Here is a 15,155-nt window from a genome sequence, read left to right as displayed (position 1 = left end):
CTGTAATTAATGAAATAAAAACCAAACTATTGGTAGAATAGCAAAATCTAAATGCTAATTTTGGAAAAGTCTAAGTGTAGATTTAAGCTTTAATAACTTTGTAAGTACAAATGCTGTGGGGTTAAAAACATCATTTGAAAGTTTAAATTTCCTTCACACTAAATTTAGTTTTGTGGATTTTTGAATAGTAAATATTTTATTTAAATTGTTTAATTTCAGTTCCTCTATATATCAATCAGAGTTCAGTCCCTAAAGGCAAAATCAGTAGAGTGTGTATGTATATGTGTCAAATTTATATGTGTGATACATATGGATACACATATGCAATTTATTACAAGGAATTGGCTACATAATTGTAGGGGCTGGCTAAGCAAGTCTGAAATTCATAGGTTGGCAGTCAGGATGGGAAGACCACATCAAAGGCAGGCTGGAACTCAACAGGCATGGGCCAAAGCTGTTGTCCACAGGCAGCCAGGAAAGGAAAATCACAAGCAGTGTGGAACTCCATAGGCACAGGTGGAAGCTGTGGCTCAAAGAGGGAATTTCTTCTTTAAGGGGAAGCCTAAGCCCTGGCTTTTAAGAACTTTAAAACTGGTTCAATCAGGCCCACCTAAATTATCCAGAATAACTTGCCTTTCTTAAATTCAGTTGATTAAGGACTTTGATTATATTTGCAAAATACCTTCACAGCAACATCTAGATTATGTTTGATTGAATAACTGGGGACTGTGACCTATTCAAGGTAACACATTAAAAAGACTATGACACTGACTGAAGATGGCAAAACTTGACTTGAAATTTACATGGGAGAATACTTGAGAATAGCCAAAAAATTATGAGAAATAATACAGTGAGGAGAGACCTGCCTACTAGATACCATGATAGAGTCCTAAATTGACACAATATTGACTAGATTTGTGGATTAAGGAGAATCCAGAAATAGAGCCCAGGATATATTTGAGAAGTTGAAACTAAATCTTAAATTAATTTAATGAGAAAAAGGATAGCTTATCTAATTAATGATGTTGACACAACCAGCTGTCCATAAGAAACAAAGGAAAAGAAAAAACAGACCCCATCTCCCAGCATGAACGAAAGTCACGTCTAGGTGTATTAAAGCAGGGACTCTCAACTGGGAGTGGTGTTGATTATCTGGGGATAGATGTCTCACCTGGCATTTATTGGGCAAGGAATGTCAAAGCCACTCCCATTAAGAAACACTGTGTTAAAGATTTAATTATATTACAAAATATTTTGTAATAAAATCTGGAAGACAACATGTACATTCTAAGGGCAAGGAGGATCCTAACAAAGACCAAGACTTAAGAAGCTGTAAAAGCAAAGTAGAACATGTTTGATTATATACAGTGTAAAATGTTTACATGGCAAAAGATATTGTAGAGTCAGTAGACAAATGGCAGATATGGTAACTATTTGCATAGCACAGGTTAAAAAGTTTCTTATCTACTATACAAGGTGCTCTTACAGATGGACAAGAGAAATACAGCTCAGTAGAAACTTGGGCAACGTATGCAAAGAGGTTTTTACAGAAGGGCAGATCCAATTTGCCCTGTAAACACGAAAAGTAATGCTCAAATTCACTAGTAGTGGTCAGGGAAATAAAAATTAAAGTAACAAAGTCATAATCAAGCATTGCTTTATTAGACTTTCAAAAATTAAAAAATAAGAACATTTGTTGCTATATTTCTGGACTTTTTGTTTTTTTGGAGTTTTATTTCTTATTGTTACTTTTTTTTTTTAACTTCTGTCATCATGTTGTCTTTTAGTGGCATCTGCTCTTTTTATTTAGTTCCTCTAAATGAGGCAGTATTGTATTGAAAAGAATGTGGGTTCTGCCTTTGACAGTTATTAGTTGGATGAATTTGCCTAAGGTCATAGAGGTGCAGCTTCACCAGCCGAAATGTAAAGGTTGACTCTAAAATGTCTCTAAGCCTTATAGTTTGCGAAATAATTTTTGCATACTTTTTAATAAAGTTTATTTTCTCAGGAACGTTTGGATGAAGCAAATGCTGCATTGGATTCAGCATCAAGACTTACAGAACAGTTAGATCTAAAAGAAGAACAAATTGAAGAACTTAAAAAACAAAGTAGGCTTTTTTTCTTTTCATTTTTTCCCCCACTGCAATACTGATACAGAATCAAATGTAGTCTTCGGCCATAAATTGGCACAGTTAAGTGAGACCAACTTCATTGACGTGTGACTTCCATTTGCATCTTCCCTTACTGATTTGCTTCAATTTACGTATGGTCCTAGTGAAACCAGAGTCTTTAAGTTGGCCCTGGCTGTCCAGTGAGTTTTACTGGATGTTAAGGCAATGCCATTGTGTTGGCTGTCACCCTGTTGACCATCAGAGGGCTTGATTGGACTGATTTGACTTTTTATGGATGTGATTTCTCCCTTATCAGTTAATGTGCATGCTGCCTAAAGCCATCCAATCTGTTAGGGCAGAATTCTCAAGTAAAAGAGTAACTTTCTATGGAATGAATGTCTAGGTATAACTAGATTTTTATGATTGTAGATGGTGTTTTACCACAGGTGCATCATGTATTTTTTGACGTTTATAAGGTGTCTCGTATGCCCTGTCAATTCCCTAAGGTGTGTCACATGCTTAGGATTATTAGTTGGTTCGATGATCAGGTGGCTTACAGGGCTTTGTTGAATCCAATAGCTGACAAAGATGGTATATCCTCATTTCATCTCTAAGTTAGAGGCAACCAGGAAGTCAAAACTATTCTAGGGCGGATTTAGTAGGTAATGATTCAAGGTTATTGGAAAGGTGATAACGGAGCCTAGAATGCATCAACTCCAGATGTCTAGGTTAGGCACAGTAGTAACAAGGCATGTAATTAAGAAATACATATCACCTAACATGAACTTAGATATAAGCAAAAATAGAAGGAGGTGGTACATCAGAGGAACTGTCAACGACAGAAGCAGTGACTTAGATACTAGGGCGACAAGCAGGCAGGAGCCACTGAAGCATGGACATCAAAGAACAAGCCAAAGTAAGTTGACCTAAATCCAGCAGGAGACCAGAGAGGGGAGATTTTTAGGAATACAAAGAAGAAAAATAAGTTAGATAGGAAGTAATTGTCCTCAAAATGATTTGATTCTGAGGCAAGTTACTGCCCAACCAAAAGTCTTCTACCTTGTAAGACTTGGCCAGCCTAGGATCTCTAGATCTAGTTGAGGGCCTGGAAATGGGCAGCAAGGAAACAATTATACATTGAGTGTCTGTTACAGACATTTGACATAACATTTATGTATTTAGTTTTCTCATCATTTACTTTTTATAAGCATCTCTAAAATAGACGGTATTAATTCCATTTTCTACATTAAAGATGCAAGATTCGAACTCCAGTCTTTTTACCTATTACCATAGTTCATGATCTTTCTATGTTATTGTAGTCCTATCAGGAAAATGGTTATAGTCTTACTTGTATTTTGTTCCATATAGTTCCAATTTCCTCTGAAAATATGGTAGCATCTTCTGTATTGTGTCCTAAATGTTGAAATGGCTGCCTTTACCAAGAGGCAGTATTTATTTAGAAAACAGTCTAGGTAGATTGAAGGCCAGTGCAACTACAGCATTATCTGGAAGTCATATGGGCAACTGAGAGGAGACACACTGGGAATTGGTATCTTAGGGTTGGGCTAAACTAATGGAGGTGAAACAGCAGTATTGTGAACCAACTCATTGGGTTGTGGCAACTCAATGCTATATGTTATACTACTGTAATATCTAAGGCAACATCCTCTTTTACACACCTATCTGAGTCATTCCCAATACTTGATGATAAATGTAAAATTCTATGATTTATTGTAGTGAATAAATATTATCAGAGTTCTTAAAGTACAGGTTGAGCATCCCTAATCCAAAGTCTGAAATGCTCCAAAGTCTTAAAACTTTTTGAATGCTGACATGATGCTCAAAGGAAATGGTTATTGGAGCATTTTGGATTTTGGATTTTTGGATTAGGGATGCTCAGCTGGTAGTAATATAATATAGACATTCCAAAGTCTGAGAAATCCAAAATCTGAAACACTTCTGGTTCCAGGCATTTTGGATAAGGGATATTCAACCTGTATTTAGTACTTGTTGAGGCTTTCATTTAAGCTCCCACCAGTAGAATATTTTCAGATGTTCTTGATTATAGATGATAAGGCTTACGTGGCCTAGGTTTCTATTTTGTAAAAAATATTAATCATTGTGAATGTATAGGAACTTCGGACTCATTTTGTGGAATCAGTATTAGCTACAGAGAAAGTTCTGATTATGCTTGTACAACTGGTATTTGAAACAGCAGGCAAGAGGCCAGTGTTGCACAGACAGGACGGGGTGTAAAGAGACAGTTGATTCTGTTATGTCTCTAAGTCATTCTTGCCATTTTCAGCTCTTCTTAATCTGTTTTCTCATATTACTTAAGTGCTTTAATATCACTTTTATATCTCTAAATACAAATGCAATTTTGTTTTCTCAAAGCTGCACTCTTGATTCGATAATATAAACAAAACTTTGATTGGTTTACTTGTTTCAAAAGAATCGCTGTATATTTTCTCTCCTAGATCATTAAGTACTTTAAATGTTGATTGATGTTGTAATACTGTACTTTATTTTTAACACAAAACTTGGCCAGACAGCAAAAATATTTGCCAGGAGAAACAATTTTGAAAAAGACAGATTGGCTTTTGTTGTAAGAAAGTACATGGAGACTTGAATTGTAAAGGCAAAGTATTGTTTTACTTCTAAGCATCTGTAGACTAATGATTAGTTGATATACAGTTTCAACATTTAAACAATATTAGGAAACTCACTTTTAAAAGTATTTTATTCAAAATGGTTGATTATGTCATTGCTACCAGAGATGAGATGATTCAGTCTAGTCAAACATACGAAAAAGAAAGCTGTTGCAAACAACGCCAATATTGAAACAGTAGATTGTTGATACTTTCAGTCATTTCTTAGAGTATGTATGTGCATCTGTGGTTATGAATTAAGAGTATTTTCAGGCCTCGTGTGAAAAGTATGAAGGCACATGCTTATCAGACACTAAGTATTTAATGAGAACCAACTGCTTGGCTTCCTGTTAGGTGCTGTATGAGATGCTAGATAGTATCCCTTTCCAAGGAGTTTAGCTAAGGAAATGACACACACTGTAGATACTCCATAGGTTAGTAATTTAAGACAGTGGTGCACAACAGTGATCATAAGACAGTGCATATTTAGTTCCTCCAGAATCCCATGAAGGGTCAGGCAGCATTCCATGGAGAAAAGGAACTTGAGTAAAGACTTAAACCAGTAGTAGGGAACTGTTTAAATCTTTCTCCCTGTCTCCCTCCCCCTCTATCTCTCTTCCTGGGAAAGAAACAATGAAAATAAATCCTAAGATCCTAAGAGTACTAGAGTTTAATAGATAATGTTGGCTGGTAAAAGAATTATTGCTATCCTTCCTTTTAGAAATTATTCTTTCAGCATTTTTTTTTTTTTTTTTTTTTTTTTTTTTTTTTTTTTTTTTTTTTTTTTTTTTTTTGAGACGGAGTTTCGCTCTTGATACCCAGGCTGGAGCGCAATGGCGCGATCTCGGCTCACCGCAACCTCCGCCTCCTGGGTTCAGGCAATTCTCCTGCCTCAGCCTCCTGAGTAGCTGGGATTACAGGCACGCGCCACCATGCCCAGCTAATTTTTTGTATCTTTAGTAGAGACGGGGTTTCACCATGTTGACCAGGATGGTCTCGATCTCTTGACCTCGTGATCCACCCGCCTCAGCCTCCCAAAGTGCTGGGATTACAGGCTTGAGCCACCGCGCCCGGCCTCTTTCAGCATTTTACCTGAAAGCGTTCTTCAATACAGTTCCAAAGACTGACTTCACATGCCATCCCATATCCAAACTCAGTATAGTGGCCTATGAAGCACATATGACAGTGTTTTCCATTAACTATTCGGAGTTGATCAGAGTTCAGAATTTCTATGGAATTATTACTGATGAGAAAATATACACCTGTGACTGAACCATTAATATGTGTTGTGTTGTGATATTTATGGTAAGATTTGACATTTTTCCTTTCCATCTTGTTCTCTACCATCATCCTTGACATAAATTCCTGCTTAAATGAAAATGATTTGGTTGAGCGTGGTGGCTCATGCCTGTAATCCCAGCACTTTGGTAGGCTGAGGCGAGTGGATCACCTGAGGTCAGGAGTTCGAGACCAGCCTGGCCAACATGGTGAAATCCTGTCTCTACTAAAATTGCAAAAATTAGCCAAGTATGGTAGCTCATGCCTGTAATCCCAGCTACTCAGGAGGCTGAGCCACAAGAATCACCTGATCCCGGGAGGTGGAGGTTGCACTGAGTTGAGATCATGCCACTGTACTCCAGCGTGGGCAAGAGAGTGAGACTCAATCTCAAAAAAAAAAAAAAAAGAAAATGATTGGATAAATTGAAATAGCACAAGACAGTTATTATTTTGATAACTGTGATTCAGAAGGGTGGTGAATTTTACAGTGTGGGAAGAAAAGTGAGTTTTCATAAGCGATACAAAGATCTTTTGTTGTGTCTGCTAGTTTATACCTGTATCTGAAAGGGTGACATAACTGATTTTTTTTTTTTTTTTTTGAGACAGAGTTTTGCTTTTGTTGCCCAGGCTGGAGTGCAGTGGTGTGATCTCGGCTCACTACAACTCCCACCTCCTGGTTCAAGAGATTTTCCTGCCTTAGGCTCCCGAGTAGCTGGAATTACAGGCGTCCACCACTATGCCCAGCTAATTTCTTTTTTTATTTTTAGTAGAGATGGGGTTTCACCGTGTTGGCCAGGCTGGTATCAAACTCCTGACCCCAGGTGATCCACCCACCCTGGCCTCCCAGAGTGCTGGGATTACAGGTGTGAGCCACCATGCCTGGCCAATTTTTTATTTTAAAGAAGATTTAATGACTGCTTTTAAAAGTCTCCTTTGAGTTGAGAATGGAAAATTTCCTTAGACTATTTTTCAAAAGAAAATCTAGAAGAATGTATAAAATAGTCCCAGTTAAACTTACTGTAATATGAAGCATAAAATCATGTTTTAAAACTACAGATATAAATGAAGCTTAAAATGTTTTTCATGGAACTACCTTTACGGTGCTGGATGGTAAAGTTTTTATTTTAAATACGGACATTCCATTTTTCCAGGACATGATTTATACAAGAAAACATATAATGTCCCGTTGAACAGAAGCCAAATACATTCCCAGACGCTTTGTTACCCAAACCTTTTGAGGGATTTCTTTATAGATGTTTTTGGCAGAACTGGTGATTTTAGAGGAAACATATAAGAAGTACCAGATGCAGTATTCTGAATTGCCATAAACGGTTAAAAAATTGTGATGATATAAACATCTGGGTATACTACACAATGCCAAAATATGAGTTAAGAAAAAAGTGTATGTTAATTAGATAAATAATTAAACCTTTTTCAACTTAGTGATCATATTTTTAAATGTAAGTCTCCCTAATATTAATATCTAAACTGAGCCTCTTTTTAGAAATTATAATTTTTAAAAAAATTCCTCTAAGTTTAAAGGGAAAGTACATGATGTAGCAATAAAAATGTTTTCAGTTAATGTGTTTTATGTACTTGCCCTTATTCCTTTATGCATAGGTGAGAACATAATTCAGAACATAAAGTATTTGTTCTTTTTGTCCAGTGTTCTTTGCAGATACTCTCTTTTCCCAGAGAAAATGAATCAGTCGTTGACTTATTTCTCAAATATTCATTGTTTATTTGCTGTGTGCTAAGCACTGCTGTAAGCACTAAAGATCCAAAGACAGGAGACAAGGGTCTTGCCTTCAGAAGGTTTACAGTCAGGCAGGAAGGGAAGATGACACACATCAAATACATGTAACACGTGTTTTAGAAAGGAAAGAGCTATCCTTTCTACTTGCTGTTAGTAGCATGGAAGGGTAGAAAAAGCTAGTGAAGGGTTTACTTGAACTTACTTGAATGATTGATCAATTGAAGAGTGTTTCTTATGGAGGCAGTAGATTCTCTGCTCCACACAGCTGCTGCCATGCAGGAATGTGGGCCCAGTGTTGCCATGTCTTCAGATCTTTCCAGAGATACTGGAAATCTGCTTTTTTTTTTTTCTTTTTTCTTCTTTGGTGAAATATCCCGTTGGAAAAAAAAATTGATTTCAACTTGTGTATTCAGGGTACATGTACAGGTTTATTACATGGATATACTGCTTGACATTGAAGTTTGGGGTGCAGATGATCTTGTTACCCCGGTAGTGTGCATAGTACCCATTAGGTTGTTTTTCAGTTCTTGTTCCCTTCCCTCTCCTCCCTCTCGGGTAGTCTCCAGTGTCTGCTGTTTCCATCTTTATGTCCATATGTACGCAGTGTTTGGCTCCCACCTGTAAGTAAGAAAGTGGGTAACACTTTTAAAATTAAATAGATATTCTGTCTCACATGCCACAGGAGTAAAAATTAAATATATAATCACTCATAATATTTACTCTTTCTAAAAAGATTAGTTCTGTTTCAGTATGGAGAAAATACAGTACAGATTATCTGAATTCATAATAAAGAGTTGAGGTAGGAGAATGGAGAGGAGAAATAAATTTGATTCGGTTACATTAAAAATACTTATATAAAATATGGCCAGGTGCCGTCGCTCACACCTGTAATCCCAGCACTTTGGGAGGCCAAGGCAGGTGGATCACCTGAGGTCAGGAGTTCAAAACCAGCCTGTCCAACATGGTGAAACCCAGTCTCTACTAAAAATACAAAAATTGGCTGGGTGTGTGGTGGCACATGTCTCTAATCCCAGCTACTTGGGAGGCTGAGGCAGAAGAATTACTTGAACATGGGAGATGGAGGTTGCAGTGAGCCAAGATCATGCCACTGCACTTCAGCCTGGGCAACAGAGCAAGACTCCTTTAAAAAAAAAAAAAAGGCCGCGGGTCGAGGGGTCCGGTGGGGGAGGGAAAGGAGCCTGGGTCCGGGCTTTGGGAGTAATTTCGCCTCGGCCTGTGGGCCCCCTCCCTCTCTGCCACCTGCCTTTCTCCCCCACACCCCCACCCCCAATCCTGCTCTGTGCCTGCAGCTCCTGAAAAGCCCATGAAACAAGAGGAAATGGCTGCCTTGGACGTTGATGGCGGTGACGGCCACGGCAAGTATCTGCAGCAGCAGCAACAGCACGGAAACGGTGCCGTGGCGGCGGTGGCAGTGGCGGTGGCGGCAGCAACCCAGGACACTCAACCGTCACCCCTCGCTCTGCTGGCCGCTACCTGCAGCAAGATAGGGCCGCCATCGCCTGGCGACGACGAGGAGGAGTCGGCCGCCGCCAGAGCAACAGGTGATTTGGCTTCTGCACGGTTAGGAGGAGCACCAAACCGATGGGAGGTTTTGTCAGCCACACCTACAACTATAAAAGATGAAGCTGGTAATCTAGTACAGATTCCAAGTACCACTGCTTCAAGTGGGCAGAATTTGCAGAATCAACAAATATTTTCAGTTGCACCAGGATCAGATTCATCAAATGGTACCATGTCCAATGTTCAATATCAAGTAATACCACAGATTCAGTCAAGAGATGGTCAGCAGGTTCAAACTGGTTTCACAGGCTCTTCAGATAATGGGGGTGTAAATCAAGAAAGCAGTCAATTTCCGATCATTCCTGGCTCTAATCAAACCTTACTTGCCTCTGGAACACCTCCTGCTAACATCCAGAATCTCATACCTCAGACTGGTCAAGTCCAGGTTCAGGGAGTTGCAATTGGTGGTTCATCTTTTCCTGGTCAAACGCAAGTAGTTGCTAATGTGACTCTTGGTCTGCCAGGAAATACTACGTTTGTACCAATCAATAGTGTCAATCAAGATCCTTTGGGACTCTCGGGCAGTTCTCATACAATGACTGCAGGCATTAATGCTGATGGACATTTGATAAACACAGGACAAGCTATGGATCGTTCAGAAAATTCAGAAAGGACTGTTGGGTGGGTTTCTCCTGATATTAATGAAACTGATACTGATACAGATTTATTTGTGCTAATATCCTCTTCATCACAGTTACGTGTTATGATAGACAGTACAGGTATATTACAACAAAACACAAATAGCTTGATCACATCTAGTGGGCCAGTTCATTCTTCAGATCTTCAGGGAAATTATATCCAGTCGCCTGTTTCTGAAGAGACACAGGCACAGAATGTTCGGGTTTCTACAGCACAGCCTGTTGTACAGCCTGTTGTACAACATCTACAACTTCAGGAGTCTCAGCAGCCAACCAGTCAAGCCCAAATTGTGCAAGGTATTACACCACAGACAATCCATGGTGTGCAAGTCAGTGGTCAAAGTATGTCACAACAAGCTTTGCAGAATCTTTGGTTGCAGCTGAATCCTGGAATCTTTTTAATTCAGGCACTGACAGTGACCCCTTCTGGACAGATAACTTGGCAAACGTTTCAAGTACAAGGGGGTCCAGAACTTGCAAAATCTGCAAAAACAGCATACTGCTGCCCAACAAATAACTTTGATGCCTGTTCAAACTTCACACTTGGTCAAGTTGTGGTAGGTGGAACCTTCACTTCCACTCCAGTTAGTCTAAACACCAGGCAGTAGCCAAATCTACAGACAGCTTCAGTGAACTCTATAGATTCTACTGGTATACAGCTACATCCAGGAGAGAATGCTGACAGTCCCACAGATATTAGGATCAAGGAAGAAGAAGAACCTGATCCTGAAGAGTGGCAGCTCAGTGGTAATTCTACCTTGAATACCAATGACCTAACACACTTAAGAATACAAGTGGTAGATGAAGAAGGGGACCAACAACATCAAGAAGGAAAAAGACTTCAGAGGGTAGCTTGCACTTGTCCCAACTGTAAAGAAGGTGATGGGAGAGCTTCCAATCTTGGGAAAAACAAGCAACACATTTGTCATATACCAGGATGTGGTAAAGTCTATGGGAAGGCCTCACATCTGAGAGCTCATCTGCGTTGGCATTCTGGAGAACACCCTTTTATTTGTAACTGGATGTACTGTGCTTAAAGATTTACTCGAAGTGATGAATTACAGAGGCACAGAAGGACACATACAGGTGAGAAGAAATTTGTCCAGAATGTTCAAAATGCTTTATGAGAAGTGACCACCTTGCCAAACGTATTAAAACACACAGAATAAAAAAGGTATTCACTCTAGCAGTACAGTGCTGGCATCTGTGGAAGCTGTGTGAGATAATACTTTGGTTACTGCAGGAGGAACAACACTTATCCTTGCAGATATTCAACAAGGTTCTGTTTCAGGAATAGGAACTGTTAATACTTTGGCCACCAGCAATCAAGATATCCTTACCAACACTGAAATACCTTTACAGCTTGTCACAGTTTCTGGAAATGAGACAGTGGAGTAAATATTACACAAATACTTATTCATTGTGGTTATTTTTATACAGTAATAAGAAGAATATTGTTCCTAAGTTCTTAGATATCTTTTGATTGATGTGCAAGAATTTTTGGATCGACAGTAACTTGGTTATACATGACACTGAAATGCTTTACTTTGTGTGATATTCCATAGTATATTAAAAATGGTAAAATTGCATGGCTTTTGTAGGTACTTTTGGAATCTAGAAGAAGTGAAATTTTACCAAGTTATGTAAAGAGAAAATGGAATTTAACAATGTGAATGATAGTCTAACCAAATGCATCAATCCTGTGTAGTTTAGTGTAAAAATAAGAACATGTTGGTATTTATCTATTGTAAGATAAAAAAGCTGGTGGGTGAAAGAAATCATGGTATGATAAAAAATTTTGTAATTTTCTTGATGACTGGAATTTTTATTATGCATAACTGACAAATCAAGTTTCCAAGCAAATGTTCCATAGTGTAGGCTTTACTTAGCTTATCAATTTGTCATTTTGAAGCTAATTGTTTTAATTAGGTTAACTATGTACACTATTTTAAGCATTACTCTTGTAAGATTTTGAAAACTACATTTTAACATGGAATCCTGTTGAAAAGCCACGTTTAAGATTTAATTTGCCAAAATAATGTCTTGTTAATATTCTTTCAATAATGAAGTTGGGCAATATAACCAATGTTTAAAAAAGTTTAAAATGTATAGGTTGAGGCATTTGGGTGGTAAGAAAATGTTACAGTGAATTATCCCTTTTCTTGACTATTGGAGGACCAAAAAAAATAAGGTGTATTGCGTCTTAGCAGTGATTTTTATCCAATCTTGTTTCCAAAAACCATATGTCTCCCAGGGCCTTAAAAGCCATCATGTAAATTACCAGTAAAGTATAACATATACGCATATAACAAAATCACTTCCATGGTGACGATCCTCCAACCATATGAAAATTAGTCTTAGAAAAGCTAGAGGTTTTATGATTTTTTAAAAGTCTTTTTTTTTGGGCTAGGTAGTCAGTCTGCACTTGAATAACCATCATTTTCCTTTTTGCTTCTTCCCTTAAAATTTATGTGTATCCAGTACATTTAATTGAGAAACTTAACCTTTTCTGTTATGCTATATTTTCTTTTTATTTTTTAATTATTGTTTATATTTTCAATTTTAAAATATACAAAATAAAGTTACCTTGCTGGTCTTGTTAAAAAGTGTATGCACACACACACACACACACACACACACACACACATGTATTTATATAAAATCAAGTGTACATAGTAACTCCAATGAATAATCCAAATTTGGTCTACAAATAATCCAGTAGACCTCAACCAATCACAGATTCTGATCTAGTGGAATTCAGATTAATGAGGTTATTATACTATATAATAAAATTCTTTTCCTGTGAGTCCATTGCTAGGAAGTAGAAGTTTATTTTTATTTTTGAGAGACAAGGTCTTACTATTATTATTTTGTAGAGACAGAGTCTGTCTATGTTGCTCAGACTGGTCTTGAACTTCTGGCCTCAGATGATCTTTCTGCCTTGGCTTCCCAGGCATGTGCAATTAGGCCTGGCCTAGAATTTTAAAAGATACTTTTCACTCAACAATGAACAATTATAATAATGGGACAATAAAACATTTACCGTATACTCTAGACTTTCAAATTCTGTGTCAGATATAGTTGAAAATAATTGAGCTAAAAGACAAAGCAGGGCCAGGTGCGGTGGCTCATTCCTGTTATCCCAGCACTCTGGGAGGCCAAGACAGATAGATAGTTGAGGTCAGAAGTTTGAGACCAGCTTGCCCAACATGGTGAAACCCTGTCTCTACTAAAAATACAACAAAATTAGCCAGATGTGGTGGCACATGCCTATAATCCCAGCTGCTCAGCAGGCTGAGGCATGAGAATCACTTGAATCTGGGAGGCAGAGGTTGCAGCAAGCAGAGATTGTGCCACTGCACTCCAGCCTGGGTGACAGAGTGAGACTCTGTCTTAAAAAAAAAAAAGCAGATGCTTATAAAGCTTAATCTCAAATTGCAAATATATATGATATCTTTTAAAAACATATATTATTTGGGCTGGTATGGTGGCTCACACCTATAATCCCAGCATTTCGGGAGGCCGAGGTGGGTGGATCACTTGAGGTCAGGAGTTCAAGACCAGCCTGGCTAACATGGTGAAACCCTGTCTCTACTAAAAATACAAAAATCAGCCAGGCCTGGAGGCAGGTGCCTGCAATCCCAGCTACTCAGCAGGCTGAGGCAGGAGAATTGCTTGAACCTGGGAGGCAGAGGTTTCATTGAGCTGGGGCATCACCATACTCCAGCCTGGGTGACAGAGTGAGACTCTGTCTCAAAAAAATGAAAATAAAAAATGTTTTAAAAAGTATGTATACATATATATGTAATTTGATGCTAAAAGTGATCTTGTATAACTTGAAATTCTGTAATAAAAAAGATCTAATTTCTAGCTTTGATTATATTTAATTAAATGAAGAGGTTAAATTTCCTTATTAGGTTTAATATTATATCAGATTTAAATTTTTAAGGCATCTAGATGCAAATAAGATACCAGATGCAATTTGACACACACATATATATATATTTGTGAAATCATCTAACAGTTTTTTCTTCCTTCTCGACTCCTTGGCCTCAAAGATGGCAAACATGCAAAATGGAGGGGGGAACCTCACAAAATATTAACATTAAACAGAGTAATATATGTGATACTGATTCAGGCTAGATTGAAATATGAACTTTTTAGTTATAAGAAATTAGATAAGTACTAATGCTTTATATGGCACTTAACTGTTCAGAAAAGTCACATTTGATCATTCGGTTGATTCTCTCAAATCCTTTGAGATAAGCCTGTTCATTTTACAAAATAGGCAACAAAGTCTGGCCCTGGTGATAGGACCATGATTCATATCCACTTCTGACTCTCAAGGTCTGTGTTTTTGTTTTTTTTTTCCTCTGTCAGGTGACTGTTCAGCTAATCTGACTTGGATCTTGCCTGCAGGAGCTTAGTCATGAAATATCCAAATGACTTTGTAAGCAGTATGATTCACTTTAAGATGTAGTATGATTCATTTTAAGATGTTGTCTGAAGGGAGTATTATAGTGTACTGTCATTAATTACAAACGAAATGTAAAATTATGATGTGCCAGTTTGCTGTAATCAATTTTTATTTCAAACCAAATGTTGAAGACCATGGCACCATCTGGTGTTCAAGAGAAGAGACTCTGCTATGGCAAGTTTTACTGTGTCATAGATATAGAGTAACTCTTTCTCCACACTAGACTAAATCTCAGTTGCTTTATTGCTGAGCTTTTAATGTGCCCCCCTCCACCTATTTTTTTTTCTTTACTTCCAAAAAATTATTTTGGCATGTGAGATTATTTCACAGAAATATTTTATCTGGCTTAAAACTCATTTCTGAATAACCATATTTTGCCTGCCCATATAAATACAGTTCTGATTTCAAATTGTGGTTTGAATTCGAGTTTAGTTTTTGTAGAGAAATATTCAGAATCTCTGATGGGAGGAAAATAAGGGTGCCTGGAGAAGAAGAGGCATCGGTGGGGACCTTTGTAGTAGATGTTTGACTTTCTTTTCCTTTCCAAACCCCTCATAGTTAATACCATCCTTCTAGCCTTGCCCCTTAAATTCTGAGTTTTTCCCCCTAGACTCAAACATCAGAATATATTTTAACTATTGCTTGAATTTGCAACAGCCCTTTGCA

At 37.9% G+C, this 15,155-nt stretch overlaps 1 protein-coding gene across 3 annotated transcripts in view; it reads left to right on the top strand.

Moving 5' to 3' along the window:
• The window catches only part of TRIP11 (thyroid hormone receptor interactor 11), a 75,932-nt gene that overhangs the window by 46,281 nt on the left and 14,496 nt on the right, over positions 1-15,155 (top strand). Inside the window, exons 16-17 of one of the 3 annotated variants that reach the window (XM_021675712.2) lie at positions 2,009-2,108; positions 14,393-14,454. In XM_021675712.2, the coding sequence (XP_021531387.1) occupies positions 2,009-2,108; positions 14,393-14,439 (147 nt within the window). In that variant the 3' untranslated portion in view covers positions 14,440-14,454. Of the gene's footprint in view, positions 1-2,008; positions 2,109-9,103; positions 14,357-14,392; positions 14,455-15,155 lie in introns of those variants that run through there. The other 2 variants (XM_021675711.2, XM_012453130.3) reach the window with 2 other exon arrangements.

Source organism: Aotus nancymaae, unplaced genomic scaffold (genome assembly GCF_030222135.1).
Source record: "Aotus nancymaae isolate 86718 unplaced genomic scaffold, 86718_ANA_hifiasm-v0.15.2.pri h1tg000011l, whole genome shotgun sequence".
NCBI classification, from domain to species: Eukaryota; Metazoa; Chordata; class Mammalia; order Primates; family Aotidae; genus Aotus; species Aotus nancymaae.
The sequence above is the reverse complement of the archived record's forward strand: the minus strand, read 5'-3'. Positions and strand labels throughout refer to the sequence as shown.